The sequence below is a fragment of the Rhinoderma darwinii genome, chromosome 6 (assembly GCF_050947455.1).
Source record: "Rhinoderma darwinii isolate aRhiDar2 chromosome 6, aRhiDar2.hap1, whole genome shotgun sequence".
Lineage (NCBI taxonomy): Eukaryota > Metazoa > Chordata > Amphibia > Anura > Rhinodermatidae > Rhinoderma > Rhinoderma darwinii.
Window position 1 is genome coordinate 84,025,201 of NC_134692.1, and position 21,566 is coordinate 84,046,766.

At 42.1% G+C, this 21,566-nt stretch overlaps 1 protein-coding gene across 1 annotated transcript in view; it reads left to right on the forward strand.

Moving 5' to 3' along the window:
* Positions 1–21,566, forward strand: part of HSPD1 (heat shock protein family D (Hsp60) member 1) — a 170,587-nt gene that overhangs the window by 105,793 nt on the left and 43,228 nt on the right. Inside the window, exon 5 of the mRNA XM_075829996.1 lies at positions 14,605–14,700. Within this exon, the coding sequence (XP_075686111.1) occupies positions 14,605–14,700 (96 nt within the window). The remainder of the gene's footprint in view (positions 1–14,604; positions 14,701–21,566) is intronic.

The window sequence follows — 21,566 nt, forward strand, 5'->3', positions numbered from 1 at the left end:
AATTTTTTATTTCAAAATCTTTTTACTAACCTGCAGAGCTTGTTTGTCATGGGTAGCAGTGTTTGACTCTTTCTTTGCTGCTACTTACTGAATTCTGATGAGTTCGGCTGAAGTTTCCCATGCAGGGTCTGCTGAACCATCTAGAACCTCGAGCCCGGTAAGACTGTGGTTATGTTTTATAACCCACTCCCTCTGAAAATCCGCTTTATATGACTGTAAAAATCTTGTGTTTTTTTTGAAGAGAAGTTAAGAGGTAGCTCAAAGTCCGACCTATTAAAAAATCTGGAATTTGCAAAAAATTTCTTCCGCTACACAGCAAAGCATTGTCAGATTTTTGAAGACGGTTGTGAGGAATTCCCATCCCATCTATAGAGCATCAGAAGTATGATACGAGAGGAGGTGGATACAGCATTATCTCAAGTCTATCTACCTACTTTTAGAACTAACCCACAAGAAATGTTGGATTCTGATATCCACCAGGAAGAGGGAGAATTGGATTGTAAAGATTCATCCGATGATAGAGGACAACCGTTTTTTTTTTAGCCGAAGATACAGAACAGCTTCTTAAAGGGAATGTGTTGCTAGCAAAATAAGTATTTATTTTTTTTAGTTAGTGTGTAGGTGATTAAACATTGTTCTAATTTTTTTTATTTTTTTCACGAGTCAGGAAATATTATAAATTAGATTCTAATTTATAATATTTCCCAGTGCTGGTCACTAGATGGAGCAATTCCCAAAATTGCAGCATTGCATGTGGTAAAGCACCCACATTGCTTTATGTTGCAAAATTGGGAAAAACTCACTCGCTCTAGTGAGCTCTCAGAATCCACCCCTCCTTTATCCTGGCTAGTGCCGGGAGAAACGAGGGGATTGAACGGTCAAACCTCCTACACTGTGTCGCCATTTTTTGAGCTAACACACAGTGTAGTAGGTTTACATACATATAGTAATCACACACTGAAACACGAACATACATAGAAATCACTTACCTGCTCCAGTCGCCTCTGGTCCATCCGCTCCGTCTGCTGCCGCTGCTCCAAGTGCACAAGTCCGGAAGCCGCGGCCGGAAGTAGTAATCTTACTGTCCGGCCGCGACTTCCGGTCCACAGAAAAATGGCGCCGGACGGCGCACAGTAAAACTTTGACTGTGTGGGAGCGGCGCATGCGCCGTTCCCACACAGACGGCGTACACCATAGTGGATGGAACGGGCCCCGTTTGCATTCACTATGGGACTGTAGCTGCCATACTCCATGTCTGTATGTGTCGTTAATCGACACATAAGGAAATGGAGTAAAAAATGGCAGCCCCCATATGGAAGAAAAAGTTTAAAAATAAAAAAAAGTAAAACACAAACACGCAAATAAATATAAAAGTTTTTAATAAAAGACTAAAATCAAACTGATGTTAAAACATTTTTTGCCTTGACACTGTTCCTTTAAGGCGATAAAAACTACCATGAAAATGAGACTTCAGAGACTTCAAGGAGCCCTGGTCTGTCCAGGATTAGATGTTTGAGGGGCTGGACTCTAGTAGGAGAGTTTGTCCGTTCCACAAGAATATTAAGAAATTTATTTTAAAAAAGAATGGACATACCCAGAGAAAAGGCTATTTATTCCTAGGAACTTCAAGCGTAAACACATTTTCACTGAAGATTCAGAAAAATGGGATGACCTCCAGGATTGATGCTCCGCGATCAAGTATCTCTAAACGTGTTTCTGTACCGTTTGAAGACATGGGACTATTAAAAAACCCCATAGATAAAAAGGCAGAAGGTATAGTTAGGCGAACATGGGAGGCCAGCACTGCAGCTCTCAAACCTATCACTGCAACACGTCCTGCAAGTTCCTTAAAGATTTGGATGGAACAACCTCAAATCCAAGATGCCATGAGAACAAATTTGGGATGATTTGTTTTTTGTTTTTTTCCCCCCCCTGTATACTGCATCTTCATGCTTGTGGAGAAGGGAGAACAGGATGGCAATCTCCTCCAGTGGGGTCAGATTTTGCCTCCTGGTGTGCCCTGATGGTTCCTTGTGGCCGGGACAGAGTCGGGACATCTACTCCGGTGCTGTTGTAGGACGTCCGGTGCACGCAGAGCATCTTGGTGCGTCTTACGTCAGGACGTTGGTATTGCTTGTGTGGTTATGGTGGCCGGCATAGTGTATGGGCTCCAAATTAAAAAGTCTCCCCTCTTACTGGGAGTTCAGAGAAATGGATCATCAGAGGGATGGCACTCTGTGACAGGTGTGATATCATCTGAGGAATCAGGATTTAAGGTAGGACACATTGGCAAGTTTGTTCTGTGTCAAGATGTCTGCCTCTGACAACCAAGGGATCCACATAATCAGGGTCCAGAGGGTTTTTATCGTATTTATTTTCCTGTCGTTGGGTTTCTTGTAGTTATTATGTAGTCTCTTGTTGTTTCTCTTTAGGGTGACAATACTCCTTAGACTAAATATCTGCTTTAAAGTGCAATATATGCCAAACTTTTGGTTGTCTACAATTAAACCACGTTATAGCGCCAGTGCTACCGAAATTGTCCTTCAGGAAAAGGTCCAAATATCTGAGGAGATTAGACAAGTCGTTAAGCAGGAAATACAAACGTCTATTTCGGCCTTAAAGACGCCAGGTCACCAGATTATCAAATCCCTATCTCCTATTGCATGTGATCGGTGCTGCAATGTAGATAACAGTAAAGTTTTTTGTTTTTTTTAAAACGATCATTTTTGGCCAAGTTATGAGCAATTTTATATTTATGCAAATGAGCTTTAAAATGGACAACTGGGCGTGTTTTTTTTTTTTTGTTTTTTTTCCCGTATTTTTAACTGGGCGTGTATTGTGTTTTTAAAAACTGGGCGTTTTTACTTGTTTTACTAACTGGGCGTTGTGAATAGAAGTGTATGACGCTGACAAATCGGCATCATACACTTCTCATCGTTCCCACCCAGCTTCTTTCATTAAAGAGACACAGCGTGACATCGCCCACATCACCCTCCAGGCCTGCTTGTAGCAGACGGCAGTGGAGGTGTATTGGTGGTAGTAGAGGTAGCCAACGGACAGCAAGGGTGGTGGTAGTAGTAGTAGCAGCACATTAAAAGAGACTGGACAATCACAGGACAGGAGGACAACCTCTGTGGTGGGGCAGGCCTCGGGCCTGATTGTAGCAGACGGCAGTGGAGGTGTATTGGTGGTAGTAGAGGTAGCCAACGGACAGCAAGGGTGGTAGTAGCGGCACATTAAAAGACACTGGATAGTCACAGGACAAAGCCCTGTGGTGGGGCAGGCCTGCTTGTAGCAGACGGCACTGGGAGTGGATTGGTGGTAGAAGTAGTAGCAGCACCAACAGCGGCACATTAAAAAGAGTGGACAGGACAGAATCCGTAGTAGCAGGCGGCAGCAGCAGCAGCAATGTCAGATCTAATCAGTGGCATCAGGCACAGGGGTTTTAAAATCCTCACCGATCCACGCTTGATTCATTTTCAGAAACGTGAGATTTTCCAAGCTGTTGGCGGACAATCTTGTTCGCTTAGGGGTGACGAAGCCCCCTGCCGCGCTGAATACCCTCTCTGACGCTACACTGGAGGGTGGACAAGACAGTACACCCATGGCAAACTGGGCCAGTTCTTGCCAATGATCCCATCTGCTGACCCAGAAGTCCATGGGGTCTGGGATCAGCATTTCTGACGGAGAAAGGGCACAGTCAAGCTACGAGTGAACCTGGTTGTTTAGGTGATGGTGAACATCCCTTTGGTGACTACGATGTGCGTCAGGTCGGGGTATTGGATGTAAAAATGTTGTCAACATATTTTCCAAACTGAATTGGCTGCTGCTGCCGCCTATTGCAGAGGTAGCACTGCCAGAGGCGGTGGAACGATGAGACCGTGGGGAGCGGAGAGTGGCCCCCCGGTCAGACATGCTTGCAGCAGGTGTTTGGCGTTTGAAAGCCGTGACAAGCTGGCTGCATAGCTTCTCTCGATAATAAGCCAATTTTGCCTCCCTCTCGGAAGGCGCAAAAAACTCCCCCATTGTGGCTTTATATCGAGGGTCTAAAAGTGTGGCTATCCAGTACTCATCTCTTTGCTTCATGCTAACAATACGACAGTCAGCGCGCAAGTATCGAAGCCTACAGCTCCTCACCATCCTGGCCAGCGTTTCAGAGGGCCCGTTTGGTTCCATCTCCGCCCCATACTGCCATGGTTGTACATCATCAAGGTCGTCGTCAGACTCGTCATCACGGTCATGTTGTGCGGCTGCCTCGTCCCCTATCCCTTCCTGTGATTCCATCTCCAAATCCAGCTCCTCTTCAGGTCCTGTTTCCTCCTCCTCCTCCTCCTCAACATCCATAGCCAGATGTGATCCTTCCTCCATCCTTTGCTGAATCATCGCTGTGAGCGTTTGCTCCATAATGAATATCAGCGGCATAACATCGTTCATTCCGCTAGCGTCACGGCTCACAAATCGTGTGGCCTCTTCAAAGGGCCTCAAAACGCGACATGCGTCTCTAACCAGCTGCCAGTGCCTGAGCTCGAAATTACACTGGCTCCAAACGCTGCCCTTCTGCTGCATCAGGAAATCATTCACGGCTTTCCGCTGTTCGTACAGACGGTCCAACATGTGCAGGGTGGAATTCCAGCGTGTTGGAACGTCGCAAATCAGGCTGTGTTCTGGGAGATTGTTTTGACACAAGGAGGGCGTGCTTAAATGCATACGAACGTCTTAAGTGAACGCAAACCCTCCTGGACATGGCTAGCACACCCTTCGAACCAACATATGACTTTAAGAAACGTGTTATTACCAGATTGATCACATGTGCCATGCAAGGAGCGTGTGTCAGGTGACCTAGACGCAGTGCAGCCACAACGTTCTTCCCGTTATCAGAGAAAACATTGCCCAGTGTGAGTTTCAGAAGAGACAGCCAGTGTGCGATTTTCCTCCTTGATGCACAGCAGCAGCTCCTGCCCTGTGTGGCTTTTCTCGCCCAGGCTCAGCAGGTGTAAGACAGCGTTGTGCCGCTTCACCTTGCACCTATGAAAAGAGGAGGAGTGGAACATACGCTGTGTCCTGTCGGGGACGGGAAGACCTCCATTGAGGGCGAGGAGGAGGATGGTAGGCGCCTGGTATCCGGATTTGAACCAGAAAGATACAAGCGTGGAGGTGGTAATGCCTGGCATTGCTGCGGTGGTGCATCGGACTGCAAAATATTGACCCAGTGGGCCATGAACGACAAGTACTGTCCCTGCCCATAGTTGCTGCTCCACGTGTCGACTGTGGCATGTACCCTGCTGCACATGGATAATTGCAAGGACTGGCACACCTTTTCCTCCACGTGCTTGTGCAAGGCAGGGACAGCTGTTTTGGAGAAGTAATGGCGGCTAGGTATTCGCCACCTAGGCTGAGCGCACGCCATCAATTGCTTGAAGCCGGCGGAGTCGACCAGGTGTTACGGCAGCGACTGCATCACCAACAACTTAGCCAGGTCTGAATTAAGCCGCACAACAAGTGGATGACTGGGTATATATTGTTGCTTATTGGACAACGATTCCGTAATGAATGACTGACGGGACGTAGGAGGAGCACTAGATGACAGTGATGATAACGACATGGTGGATAAGGCCTGGCTACTACTTATATGACAGGGACTCGGAGCAGCAGCAGCAGGTATAATAAGAGGGTATAATAATTGGGTAAATAAATTATCTTGCGCCATTTATCAGTGCGACACTGGCCAGTGACAGTGTGACATCTGTAGATCTTATCCGCTTTTGGACACACTGCACATTTTGCATCGCCATATTCTGAGAGCCAGAACTTCTTTATTTTTTCTCCACCAGAGCCGTGTGAGGGCTTATTTGTTGCGGGACAATCTGTAGATTTCATTGGTACCCTTTTGGGGTACATGCAACTTTTTTATCACTTTGTATTTCATTTTATTTGGAAAGCTAGGTGAACAAAAACCTGCAATTCTGATGTTTTTCATTATTTTATTTTTGTTACAGCGTTCGCCATGCGCTATTAATGAAAATTTTACTTTATTCTGCGGGTCGGTACGATTACGGCGATACCATATGTATATAGTTTTTCTTATGTTTTGCAGCGTCTGCACGATAAAATCACTTGTTTCAAATAATTTATTTTTGGTGTCACCATATTCTGAGCGATAACGTTTTTATTTTTCCGTCAAAAAAGCGGTGGGAGGGCTTGTTTTTTGCGGGGAGGGCTGCAGTTTTTAATGGTATAATTTTGGGGTACATGCAACTTTTAGATCCCTTTTTTTTTATTCTGTTTTGCGAGGGGTTGTGACTAACAAACAGCGATTCTGGAATAGTTTTTTATTAAATTTTTTTTACGGTGTTCACCGTAAGGATAAAATAGCTCTATCTTTATAGTTTGGGTCATTACGGACGCGGGGATACCACATATGTGTACTTTTTTTTTTTGTTTGTTTTTTTTTGGGGTTTTTCCTATAATAAAAGACTTATTATAGGAAAAAAGGCTTAGTGTTTTTTAACATGAAATTTATTTTTTCAACTTTTTTACAAAATTTTTATTAACTTGTTTTAACTTTTTTTTTTTTGTCCCACTACGGAGCTTGAAGGCAATAAGCCCTGATCGCTATTCTAATACACTGCACTACCTACATAGTGCAGTGTATTAGAGCTGTCAGCTATTCACTGACAGCAAGCCTATTAGGCTTCGCCTCCCGGCGGCGCCTATTAGGCTTCCGTACTAGAAAGCGATTGTTAGGCTACGGTTGCCATAGCAACCATCGGAACACCCGCGGGTGCCGATGGTTGTCATTAGCAACCATAGGGTACGATCTATGGGGTTAATCGGCCGGATCGGAGCCTAGCTCCGGTCCTGGCCGTTAGGGCTCGATGTTAGCTGTGACAAACAGCTGACACCCACGCCCGTGGCAACCATCGTGGTTGCCGACAGGCTGCATGTCACTACGATACATCGATCGCGTTGATCGATGCATCGAAGGGGTTAATCGGCCGGATTGGAGCCTAGCTCCGGTCCTGGCCATTACAGCGGGTTGTTGCACAGCCGATACCCGGCGGTGATAGCGCTGGCTCAGCTTCTGAGCCAGCGCCATCACATACACTACGTCATGGAGCTGTGATTGGTCAGTCTTGCTTTGACTGACCAATCACAGCGATCGACGGCAGGGGACTGCTGTAAATGGTCTCCTGCTGTCTTACTGTGCCGTTCAACTGTCATAAACTGTTGACTGCACAGTTCTGTCACCTTGTCCTTTGACAGGGTGACCGTTTTTAGCCAGGACGCATCGGTACGTCCCGATGCCTTAAAGCACTTCAATGCAGGACGTACCGGTGCGTCCTGGTGCGTTAAGGGGTTAATGCCCAACTAGGCGTGTTTTTTTTACTTAAGACCAAGTGGGCGTTGTACATTCATTTACTCAGCGCATAGGGATCCGGCTTTATCAGTATGTGCTGTCTTATACTGACACATTAACATTACTGAAGTGTTTAGACAGTGAATAGACATTCCTTCCAGCCAGGACGGGATGTCTATTCATAATCCTGACACTTGGGTAACGTTTCTGTGGTACTTACAGCAGAGCAAGTGTAATCTCGCGAGATCACGCTGTAAATGACAGGTTACAGCTATGGGACATAGCTATCTTAGGCCGTCGACCTGTGTCGTGGCACATGTCACCATGTAACTCACACAGAGTATTTTGCAGGCAAAAAAAAATCGGACTCAAAATTCCTCAAGGACTGCGGGCATAAAATGCTTTTTCTGCCTCCCAGCCGCCCGGGAAAAAAAACAACAATTTCAGTTGTATATTGGCACTGATTACAACGCGGTTTCCACGTCAAAATCAGCACCACAAAACTGAACTGGGCCGTAGGGTGACGTTAGATGTGGCGGATTCACTGCAAATTTTACCTGCGGCTTTACGCTGGAAAAGTCTGCAGTGGTTTACAGTACAAGGCAAGTAGATTTTACAAATCTCATCCCTTGCTGCAGACATCTTATACACCAGATTTTCATATCTTTGATATGTCGTTAAATTCCATAAAATAGTTTTTGGGGCGTCAAAGGGGTTTTTCCAGTTCACAAAAAAGAACCGCGACTAAAAGTGTGTCCGTGATTCACAGTGTGAGCAGTAAAGGAAATGGAGGGGAAGTAGCGCTTCAAAACAGCCAATCAATCGGGGTTGGACCTTGACCGATCAGATATTGATGGCCTATCCACAGGATAGGCCATCTGTTTTTGTGGACTGGAAACGTCACAACATCTGTAAGGGTATGTGCACACGATAGCAGGCATTTACGTCTGAAAAGACAGACTGTTTTCAGGAGAAAACAGCTGCCTCTTTTTTCAGACGTAAATGCTCCTCCTCGCATTTTGCGAGGCTTCTCTGACAGCCGTAAATTTTGAGCTGTGCTTCATTGAGTTCAATGAAGAACGGCTCAAATTACGTCTGAAAGAAGTGCCCTGCACTTCTTTTGACGAGGCTGTATTTTTACGCGTCGTCGTTTGACAGCTGTCAAACGACGACGCGTAAATGACATGTTGTCTGCACAGTACGTCGGCAAACCCATTCAAATGAATGGGCAGATGTTTGCCGACGTATTGTAGCCCTATTTTCAGACGTAAAACGAGGCATAATACGCCTCGTTTACGTCTGAAAATAGGTTGTGTGAACCCAGCCTTATGGTCGTATGGTGTCAACGAACCAGCTTTGGATTTTTTTTTTTATCTAAAAGCCAGTTTGCGCACCATTCATTGTAGGCGCCACCTTGCACACAGCGTGTAAGAAATACACACATATTTGGTATCGTTGAAGTCGGCACAAGTTGCCAAATATGTATTCAGGTGTGTTTACCGTATTCAGGCGTATTCAGATGTGTATATCTCGTGGCATGCACGAGATCTAAAAAAAAAATATTACCTAAAATAAAATTTACATTTTTTAACTTTGTTTTTTTCCATTTTCTTCTTCCATATTTTTAAAAAAAGCAATCATTTTTTTTTTTTTTTTACTACACAATATGAAAGCTCAATGTGTTCTGAGAAAAACAAGACCAAATACATGTAGGTTAGAAAAATAATAGAAAAATAATTTGCTTTTAACCCTTTCAAGACCGAGCTCATTTTGGCCTTCGGGACCAGCCCCATTTTTTCAAATCTGACGTGTCGCTTTATGTGGTAATAACTCTGGAATGCTTTTGCCTATCCAAGCGATTCTGAGATCGTTTTCTCGTGACATATTGTACTTTATATTAGTGGAAAAATTTTGTCAATAAATTCATTGCTTTTATGTGAAAAACACCAAAATTTAGAGAAAATTTGCAAAAATTATGAATTTTCGCATTTTAAATGTATCTGCTTGTAAAACAGATAGTAATACCACACAAAATAGTTACTATTTCACATATTCCATATGTCTACTTTTTATTTGCATCGTTTTTTGAACATTATTTTATTTTCTAGGATGTTACAAGGCTTAGTACTTTACCAGCAATTTCTCACGTTTTCAAGAAAATTTCAAAAGGCGATTTTTACAGGGACCAGTTCAGTTCTGAAATGGCTTTGAGGGCCTTATATACTAGATAGACCCCATAAATCACCCCATATTAAAAACTGCACCCCTCAAAGTATTCAAAATAGCACCCCTCAAGTATTCAAAACAGCATTCAGAAAGTTTCTTAATCCTTTAGGCGTTTCACAGGAATTAAAGGGAATGTGTCGCTAGAAAAACCTTTTTTTTTTTCTTTAGTTAAACAGTTAGTGTATAAGTGATTAAACGTCGTTCTAATTTTTTTTTCTTTTTTCACGAGTCAGGAAATATTATAAATTAGATTCTAATTTATAACATTTCCCAGTGCTGGTCACTAGATGGAGCAATTACCAAAATTGCAGCATTGGGATGTGGTAAAGCAACCACATTGCTTTATGCTGCAAAATAAGAGAAAACTCACTCGCTCTAGTGAGCTCACAGAATCCACCTTCCTTTATCCTGGCTAGTGCCAGGAGAAAGGAGGGGATTGAACGGTCAAACCTCCTACACTGTGTGTCGCCATTTTTTGAGCTAACACACAGTGTAGTATGTTTACATACAGTAGTAATCACACACTAAAGCATGTACATACACAGACCTAACTTACCTGCTCCTGCCGTCGCCGGTCCGTCTGCTCCCTCCTCTCTAAGTGCACAAGTCCGGAAGCCGCGACCGGAAGTAGTAATCTTACTGTCCGGCCGCGGCTTCCGGTCCACAAGAAAATGTCGCCGGACGTCGCTCGGCCGAAGACCTTCAATTTGGACTGTGTGGGAGCGGCGCATGCGCCGTTCCCACACAGACTGCGTACAGCATAGTGGATGGAACGGGCCCCGTTCGCATTCACTATGGGGCTGTATGTGCCGTATTCCATGTCTGTATGTGTCGTTAATCGACACATACAGAGATGGAAAAAAAAATGCCAGCCCCCATAGACAAGAAAAAGTTAAAGAATAAAAAAAAGTAAAAACACAAACACGCAAATAAATAAAACCTTTTTTAATAAAACACTAAAAGCAAATTGATGTAAAAAAAATAATTTTCGCGACACTCGTCCTTTAAAGCAATGTAGAGGGGAAATTGACAATTTTTTTTTATTTTTTTTTCTGCAATTAATTTGTAATACATTTTTTTCTGTAACACAGGAGGTTTTACCAGAGAAACGCAACACAATATTTATTGCCCAGATTTTGCAGTTTTTAGAAATATCCCACATGTGGCCCTAGTTTGATATTGGACTGAAATACCGGCCTCAGAAGCAAAGGAGCACCTAGTGGATTTTGTGGCCTCCTTTTTTTTAGAATATATTTTAGGCACCATGTCGGGTTTGAAGAGGTCTTGTAGTGCCAAAACAGTGGAAATCCCCCAAAAGTGACACGGTTTTGAAAACTGCACCCCTCAAGGAATTTATCTAGGGGTATAGTTAGCATCTTGACCCCACAGGTTTTCTGCTATATTTATTGGAGTTTGTCTGTGAAAGTGAAAATCTACTTTTTTTCTGAAAAAATATAAAAAAAAATATTTGCAAGGAATAAAGAATAAAAAGCACCCCAAAACTTGTAAAGCTACTTCTCCCGATTACAGCAATACCCCATATGTGGTACTAAACTGCTGTTTGGACCCACGGCAGAGCTCAGTAGGGAAGGAGCGCCATTTGGATATTGAAGCGCAGATTTTGCTGAATTGGTTTTCAGTGCCTTAACGTTGGAAACCCCCCAAAAGTGACCATTTTGTAGACTACACCACTCAAGTAATTTTTCTAGGGGTATAGTTAGCATTTTGACCCCACAGTTTTTTTGCTGAATTTAGTGGAATTAGGCAGTGAAAATGAAAATCTACTTTTTTCTGAAAAAACATAGAAATGTTTAATTTTTACAATGAATAAAGGAGAAAAATCACCCCAAAATTTGTAAAGCAATTTGTCCTGATTGCAGCAATACGCCATATGTGGTAATAAACTGCTGTTTGGACCCACAGCAAGACTCAGAAGGGAAGGAACAATATTTGGCTTTTGGTGCTCAAATTTAGCTGGAATGGTTTTCGGATGTCATGTCGCATTTGCAAAGCCCCTGAGGTACCAAAACAATGGAAACCTCCCAAAAGTCCCTTTAGGGGACTGGAACGAGCGATCATTAGGTTGCTGGTACAATACATTGCAGTACTAATGTATTGCAGTATAATATCATTTTTACAGGCTCCTGTAACAGCACGATCGCTGTTCCTGTCCATTAGTCCCGGGTGTCAGCTGTAATACACAGCGGACACCTGCAGAATATGGAGCGGGCGCACGCATGAGCCCGCTCCATATATACCCCCCCCCCCGCACCACGACATGCTATTAAATCGTGGTGCGCGAAGGCGTTAATGCGCAGCGGATGGTGCAAAGTGAAAATTAAAATTTTCCACTGATATGCCATTTTAATGCACAATATGTTGTGCCCAGTTTGTGCCACTGAAGACAAATACCTCATACAATGTTGAGCGGGTTCTCCCGGATATAAAATATCATATATGTGGACGTAAGCTGGTGTTTGGGCACGCTGTGGGGCGAGGGAGCGCCATTTGGTTTTTGGAGCGCAGAGTTTGCTTGGTAACTGTTCTGTTTGAGGGCTTGCTGGTATTTCAGTTTATGATGTGGGGGTATGTGTAAATTGGGCAGAGTACATCAGGACATAATAAGAGGGTATAATAATTCGGTAAATAAATAATAATCCGCAGATATGTGGCCAATGTCACACTGATAAATGGCGCCCGATCTTATCAGCTTTTGGACATTGCACAATTTCTGTCGCTATTTTCTTAGAGCCAGAACCTTTTTTATTTTTCTTCACCGGAGCCGTGCGAGGACTTATTTGTTGCGGGACAATCTAGTTTTCATTGGTACCATGTGATTATTATTTTATTTTTTTTTTATCACTTTTTTTATTAGATTTTTTTGGCAAGCAAAGTGACAAAAAACAAATTTTGACAATGTTTTTTGTCTATTTTTTTTACACTTTTCACCGTGCGCTATAAATGACATTTTACTTTATTCTGCGGGTCGATACGATTACGGCGATAACAGATGTATATCTTTTTTTATGTTTTGTGGCATTTGCGCAATAAAATCACTTTTCGATTAAAATTATTTTTTGTTTGTGTCACCATATTCAGAGAGCCATAATTTTTATTTTTTTTTTCAGTCAAAAAAGCTGTGTATGGGCTTGTTTTTTGCGGGACGGGTTGTAGTTTTTATTGGTACTATTTTAGGGTACATGCGACTTTTTGATCACTTTTTATTCTATATTTTTGGAGGGTTGATGACCAAAAAAATAGTGATTCTGACATTGTTTTTTAAATATTTTTTTTGCGCTGTTCACCGTGCGGGAAAAATATTATAGTTTGGGTCGTTGTGAACGCGGTCATACCAAATATGTGTACTTTTTTTTAACATTTTCATTTTTTTCCTATAATAAGACTTATTATAGGAAAAAAAAGCATTTTTTGTTTTTGGAACTTTTATAACTTGTTTTTACACTTTTATGAAACATTTTTATTTTATTTTTTACTTGTTTTACTTGAAGACTGGCAGCACTGATCGCTGCTATAATACATTACACTACCTATGTAGTGTAACGTATTATAAACTGTCAGTGAGTCACACTGACAGGAAGCTTATGAGGACCGGCCTCCGGCTGGTTCTCATAGGCTGCTGTGTATGGCAGACTCGGGGGCCGTTGTATGGCGTCCGGTTCTGCCTTATAACCGACTGCAGCACCTGCAATCGGTCCCCGGGAAAGTTTGTTGTAGCAACAAACTTTCCAGTTTGTTGTAGTAACAAACTTTCCAGTTTGTTGTAGTAACAAACTTTCCAGTTCGTTGCTAGAACAAACTTTCCCTGCGATCACATGATCGGGACCAGAACCAATTAGGTCCCGGTCATGTCTCCGGGACCAGAGTCAGGGGTTAACGGCGCGATCCGGGTGTCAGCGCTACTCTGACACACCCGGATCGCTCTTTTAACACCCACCGTGAATTCACGTCGGCGCTGCACAGAACCCAGCAAATTCTGACGTGAATTTACTGTGGGCGGTCGGGAAGCGGTTAAATTGGCACATGGCTAAAACGTAATAATTGGCATGGTCGGGAAGTGGGGTAAAGCTCCTGTTCAGTAAGCGGTTAAAGGTAAATCATACTATCTTTATCTAACAGTAATTTTTTTGTGTCGTGTCTTTTATTTAAATTTTTAAATTGCCTCTAAATTAATTTGGGTTAAACCAACGTTTTTTTCCAGGTAATTTCTCTATTCCCTTCCCTTTCTCCCATCGTTAAACTTGATAGACATATGTCTTATTTAGACCGTACAACTATGTATGCATCTTTATAATGGAAATCAATGGCGCCTTATGCAACTGTATGGCATTCAGCTGAATAGGTCAGTGCTACAAGTTTGCCATGTAAGTTGAGGTTTTTTTTTTTCCAGCTCATATGTCGAATATGCACTTCTGTTGTGATTATTAGGGCTCACATTTATCAAAGTGGCGTCATTTTAGCTAATTTCGTTTAATTTATTGACATGTTGAAATTTTGACTGCATCATGGTATACATCAGGGTCTATGTGGAGTAGAGATGCACCTTCTTTTTTTTTTTTTTCCTCATTTGAAACTTTTTTTTTTTTTTTTTTTAAATGTCTAACTTCTGGAACTCCAGTTTTACAAAGTGACGTGCTTCGTGTAAATGTAACATCAAAAAAGCATTATGTTCTAAGTAAAACGTGCCATAAAAGCCGAAATACATTGATAATTGTGGGCCTTAGTCTACCTTTCATGTAGCTTCTACCTCCTCTCCCTGTCTAATGTTTACAAATTTCTTGGTTCGTGAAGAAATTTCTGAAGGCCGATTTATAGGGGAGCTACTAGCAGCTGCAAGATGCCATGATTCCGTTTATACACAATATTACAAAGTTTCACGTATTCACTTGTACTGCTGATTTAACACAATTTAGTTTTTTTTCATGGGTACACTTTAAATGACACAAGTCATCTGCTTCGAAACCAATTTATAATCCAACCTAAAAAAAAAATGTTTTATACAGGTTGCCACATTATCTGCAAACGGAGATCAAGAAATTGGAAAAATTATTTCAGATGCTATGAAAAAAGTTGGTCGCAAAGGAGTTTTAACTGTCAAGGTATGTATGTATTGGTTTAAACTTTTTGGGTAAGGAGCTGGTGTAATTTTACCTTTTTATGTGTCCCAGAATAATTGACCTAGTCTAACCTTATGACGCAGCCAAGTTTGGGCCTTAAGGCTCAGACCACATTTTTCAAATCTGACCTGTCACTTTGTGTAAATAACTTTGGGGTGCTTTTAATTTTTTCGAGCGATTCGGAGATTTTCTCGTGACACATTGTACTTTGTTAAAATTTGGTATATAAAAATCAGTGTGGAAAAACCTAAATTTTGAAAAATTAGCATTTTTATTTTTAAATTTGTAAGGCCGTTATAACACACAATATAGTTTATAGTTCACATTTCCCATATGTCTGCTTTTATGTTGGTATCATTGTTTGGGCATCCTTTTATTTTTCTAGGACGTTAAAGGCTTAGAAAAGCATGAAAACCTATATATTTAGAGACCAGTTCAGTTCAGAAGTAGCTTTGAGGGGCCTATATATTAAAAACCTGCATATATCACCCCATTTTAAAAGAAATTCTAGCAAAGTGGAAGTAAAATGTGCACATGGTTTTTTTGTTGGTTTTTATTTATATAAATTTTTTTTTTCCAGAAGTTCAATATTAACCCCTTCCCACCGCAGCCATTTTTCAGATTTTTATTTTGTTTTTTTCCTCCCTACCTTACAAAAGCCATAACTTTTATTTTTCTGTCGATTATAGTCCTATGAGGCCTTGATTTTTGCGGGCCGAGTTAGTTTTTCGTAGCACCATTTATTGTGCCATAGACTGTACTAGGAAACGGGAAAATTAATTATTTGTGTGGTAGAAAATGAAAAAAACCGTGATCCCTCCGTTGTTTTTTGCGCTTTGTTTTTATGGAATTCACTGTGCAATTAAAACAACATGTTAACTTTATTCTGTGGGTCATTACGATTACGGCGAAAACATATATATATATATATATATATATATATATATATATATATATATATATATATATATATATATATATATATATAGTTTTTTTTCTATGTTTTACTACTTTTACAAGTAAACCGAAGTGTAAAAAATAAAATGTATTTTGTCGCCAAATTCTGAGAGCGATAGCTTTTTTTATTTTTCCGTCGATTTTAAGTGGTATGAGGGCTTATTTTTTGCGGCATAAGCTGTCATTTTTAATGCTATTTTGTGGTACATTCAGCGTTTTGATCACTTTTTATTTAATTTTTTGTGGAAGATGAGGTGACCAAAAAATAAAGATTCTGGCGTTTACAAATTTATTTTTTTTACGCCTTTCACCGTGTGGGTTAAATAATGATATATTATAATAATTCAGACTTACAGCGATACCAATTTGTTTATTTTTTTTACTATGCTCTAGGGGAGAAATTGTAAAAGTTTTTGGTTCTTTTTGTTTTTTAAAGAATATGGACGTTAAGCAACAATTGTTGCATTTATATGTAGCAGGTGTTCGTTCACTTAATGGGTTAAATTGTATCACTGCCTGAATGAACGATTAAAATACGATTTTTATTGTAGAAAACCTTACTAAAATTAGGGCTAGATAGCCAATTGTACTATACAGGCGTAGGCACGCTAGACCATACAGAGGAGGAACGGTATGATACTATTGTTAGCACATTGCTGCCAAACAAAGATTCCCCCTATCTGTATTATAATATAACACCTGGTCAATCCGTGCCACTAACACGTGTCCCTACGCGTTTCCGCACCGCTATTGATCACAGTGCTTCATCAGGACTCACACTGATGTGATTTCAACACATCTAAATTTGATTGTATGGCCGGGAGACACCTATTGCGTGTCTCATAACATTCACCCGGCTCGTGCACGACACTAGTCAGCTGGTCGAACACGAGCCGAGTGAAATGCCGGACATATGTAGTACTGGCCCCTCCCTCTCCGGAGTGACGCGGCGGCCAGGCAGCCAACCCGTAGCGAGCCACGCACATGACGCGGCCCGATCAGGGCCGGCCCCCGGGCGTTCGCTGTCACAACAAGGGGGAGGACCACAAAAGCGTCCATAGTAACCAGGGATCACAAGGCGGCCATGTATCACTTACCTGAGATAAGTGGCCAAGGAGAGAACCCAAGACAGGAACACGGCGATCGCGAGCCAAATAAATGGCATACTCGATCGCCGCGTGTGCCATCCTATAAGTGGGAGACACAGCAGTCCTGGAACCAATAGAAAACGGCACACTCGATCGCCGTATGTGTCTAAGGGGAAACCAGGGTGAGGGGAAGGGAGAAGGTTTTGCCCATTGCCTAGGTATAGTCAAGTGGACACACACACACACACGGCGTCCTCTAGCGGTACAGGTCACCGCAAAGGGTCTCGCAAGGAGAAGGACGCAAGATAAGGGTGGATGTGCTGAAGTGACAGAGGGGCAATTGATGAAAAAGGGGATAATATATACGGTGTGGCAGCAGGGATTCACCCAATAAAGAGTCACAGCGACCAATTCAGAGGAAGCAATTGAACGATATTTGTTCATTGAGACCCGCCGGTTTCATGGTATGCATGCGGACTATCCATTGGGCCTCTTTTTGTAGGATCCTCTTATCCCAATTGGCGCCCCTGGCAGATGGCCTAATGTGCTCGATCCCCTGAAACTTAATGACGTGGGTGTCACCACCATGGTGTTCCCAAACATGTCGGGCCACCGAAGTATCCGTATTGCGACGAATGTCGCCTATATGGTCCCTTATTCGTCTCCTAAATTCTCTGATTGTCTTGCCGACATATTGCAGTCCACAGACACACGAGATCAGATAGACGATGCCCTTCGTTTTACAATTAATAAAGGATCTGTTTTCAAAGGTCCGACCAGTTGCATGGCTGTTAAAGTTCTTGCCACACGAGATGGATTCGCAAGCTTTGCAGGACCCACATCTAAATGTGCCCTTAATGTTATGTGTAAGCCATGTTGTGGGGCGAATAGATAGCATGCGGCTATGGACCACACAATCCCTAATGTTCCTACCCCTCCTGTAGGTGACCGATGGTCTGTCACCTACAAGGTCCCCTACATCTGGGTCAGTCCTCAGGATCCCCCAATAAGTCTGTAGGATTCTAATGACTTCGTGATTAGATGAATCATACGTGCCTATAATTCGCATTTGGTCATCAGAATTATAGGCACGTATGATCTAATATACAGCCAACACCGGAATCGTATGGAGCGGGTTCACTCCGTGAGTCCGTTCCATACTTCCCCCCAACCCGACTTTGGCGTCTGGATTAAATGTCGGGAAGGTGTTAATCCACTGTTTCTGTAGCACAGAAGATTTTACCAAAGCAAAACAAATCCATATTTATTGCCCAGATTCTGCAGTTTAGAAATATTCCACATGTGACCCTAGTGTGCTACTGGACTGAGCCTCAGAAGCAAAGGAGAACCAGGTGGATTTTGTGGCATCCTTTTTGTTAGATTATATTTTAGGCACCATGTCATGTTTGAAGGGGTCTTGTGGTTCTAAAACAAAGGAAATGCCCCACAAAGACCCCATTTTGGAAACTACACTCCCCCAAAAATTTATCTAGTGGTGTAGTGAGCGTTTTAACCCTGCAGGGTTTTTGTTGAATTTCTTGGAATTGGGTCGTAAAATTAGAAAAAATAAGAAAATATATATATATATATATATATATATATATATATATATATATATATATATATCTCTCACAAGGTTTCATCTCAGATTATTTCTTTCAAACCAGGAATAAAGGGGAAAAAACGGCCCAACATTTGTAAAGCAATTTCTGTCGAGTGCGGAAATACCACATATGTGGTCATAAACTGCTGCTTGGACACACGGCAGGGCTCGGAATGGCAGTAGCGCTCTTTTGGCATGATTTTGCTGGATTGGTTTTTGGGTGCCATATTGAAGAGTCCAAGAGGTACCTGTACAGTTGAAACGCCTGAGAAGTGACTCCATTTTGGAAACTACACCCATCAGGGCATTTATCTAGAGGTGTAGTTAACATTTTGACCCCACAGGTGTTTCATAGATTTTTTTGAAAAAGTTAGAGAAAATGAAAATTTTATATATATTTTTTTCCCCTAAAATGTGTCTTTTAGCTAACAATTTTTTTTTATTTTCACGACTGGTAATAGGATGAACAACATGACACAATTTGTTAGTCAATTTCTTCCGAGTATGGCAATACCCCATTTGTAGCCCTAAACTACTGTTTAACTGTTTAGAGAAAGATCAAAATACACATGCACATGGTGCATCATCCCAAGAGGTTTGGAAATTTATCAGGAGAGAGGAAATGGTGCTCACCTGATGGCTTTGTGCTGGGAGCACAACCTCCTTGAGTGTATATCTGAAGGTCTGCATCCCAGGACTCTAACAGAACCTTGTAGGGTTCTATTAGGCAGGATGAATAAAATTTTAGAGAAAGGAAAATCCCCCTTATCGGCGCTGTTCCTCTCTACTTATGTGTTCTTGGCGAGTTTCGCCGGTGGATGAACACGAACAATATTCCGTAAAAGACTGAGGTTCGCGACAAAAAGATAAAATATTGGCTATTTATTGCAGTGCTTTTAAAATGTTAAAATATAGAAAGCTACGCGTTTCGAGACCGAATACTATTTAAACTACTGTTTGAGCACATGGCTAGGCTCAGACGGGAAGGAGGGCCATTTGGCTTTTAAAGCGCAAATTTTGCTGGATTGGTTCATCGGGCACGACGTCGCATTTGCAAAGCCTTTTGAGATACCAGAGTACAGTGGAAACCTCAGAAGTGACTCGATTTTGGAAACTACACCCCTCAAGGCTTTTATTAAGGGGTGCAGTGAGTATTTGTTTACCAAAAAAATTCGTTTTTTTACTAGAAATTAATGCACAGTGGTTTTCCCACGGATATGCCATTTTAGTGCACAATATTCGGTGCCCAGCTTGTGCCACTGAAGACAAATACTGTTAAGCGGATTCTCCCGGGTATGAGACTGACAAAGTGCATTTGGAAAGTCTTCAGCCCCTTTAATTATTTTCACATTTTGTTATGTTGGTGCCTTGTGCTAAAATAAAAAAATCTAATTTTTTTCCCCATCATTCTGCACTTAGTGTAGCTAAACGTTCGACAAACTTCTGACATGTCATAGTGACATGTCAGAAGTTTGGATTGGTGGGCGTCCGAGCACAAAGAAACGCACAAATCGCTAGAACAAAGCAGCTAAAGCACTCGTGTGAGCGCTCAGCTGCTTCGTTTCTGTTCGGCTTTTTTCCGGAAAGCCGATGTATCAGAGTACGGGCTCATAGACTTTGTATTGAGTCCGTACACGATACATTTCTTTCCGGAAAAAGTCGAAGAGGCACGAAGCGGCTGAGCGCTCACACGAGTGCTTTAGCTGCTTCGTTCTAGCGATTGGTGGGGGTCTCGGTGTTCGGACCCCCACAAATCCAAACTTCTGACATGTCAGTATGACATGTCACAAGTTTGTCGAACGTTTAGCTACACTTTAATACTGCATAATGACAAAGTGAAAATAGAAGTTTTTTCCCTCTACCCCTCCATGACCGCACCACCAGGAGGAATTTCCCGCTTCCAATGCAACAGGAAGCCGTTTAAAAAACCCCTGCTCCTTACCCTCTCCTTTTTTTTTTTTTTTTTTGTGTTCCTTATTTCTATTTTTTTAAGGTTTTTTTTGCTGTATTTTTATTTTTTTCTTCCGTATGGTGGAAAGTATTACAAATTAAATAATCATTTGACATGTTTTCCTATGTTGGCCACCAGGGGGAGCACTTCCCAGAATTACAGCAAGGTGAATAAGGCAAAGCAACCTGACTCTCAGCTGCTGTAAATGTGGGAGGGAATCTCGCCCCCCCCCCCCCCCCTCCTACAAGCCAGGAAAAGGTGTCTTCAAATTGCTAAGCAGAGCAGTGTCCGGCAGCCATTTTGGGTGTGATTCTGTAGCTGGCAGAAGTTATAGAACACCAAAAGGCTATGGGTATGTTCACACGCTTACTAAAGAAAGGGAAACCAGATCCTGATTTTTAGCCATTTTTTAATCAAACTCGCATTTTTTAACGGCTGTTTTTCTATAAAGTCAATGAAAAAACTGCTCCAAAAACGTCCCAAGAAGTGATGTGCACTTCATTTTGGTGGCCGTCTTTTTACGTGCCGGTTTTGGAAAACGACCACGTAAAAAATGCCCTGTCGGAACAGAACGCCATATTTCCCATTGAAACCAATGGGCAGATGTTTGTAGGCGTTCCTGCTTCCGATTTTTCAGCTGAAAACGTGTGTGAACATACCCTTAGAATGATGAAAGTGAAGTGAATGACTTTTCAGTTGACCGGTTCACACGCCGTGTATTTGACACGTTTGTTTTTTTTTTTTGCACATTTTTACGTGCAAAAAACCACAAAAAAAACGCTTGATTGCACTTGATTTTGCGTGTTTGGGGGGATTTGTGTATGTGTGTGGGCGGGGGGGGGGGTGTGCCCGCCGCTGATTCTTCAAAACAGCTGATCAGAGCCACCCACCGCCATCACTGCAGACAGAACCATACAACTACGGCATGAGGGTAGGGCTTGTCCTGAGTGCACTGTCTCTTGTTATGGACAGATTTATAGTCACATGAACCCAGTCCCCAAGTTAATAAAGAGGGTGTTAGAGGAAGGAGCAAAGATTATTCTTATGGCCCCATATTGGCCCAAGAGGTCATGGTTCCCGTTATTACTGAGGATGTCTCGGGAAGCCCTTTGTTATCTACCTCTCAGATGGGATTTGCTGTTCCATGGTCCAGTCCTACGCTTGGAGGTGTCCACTTCATCTCACAGCTTGTATGTTGACGGATAAGTGTCTTTCAACAAAGGTAGTATATACGTTATTAAAGAAAAAA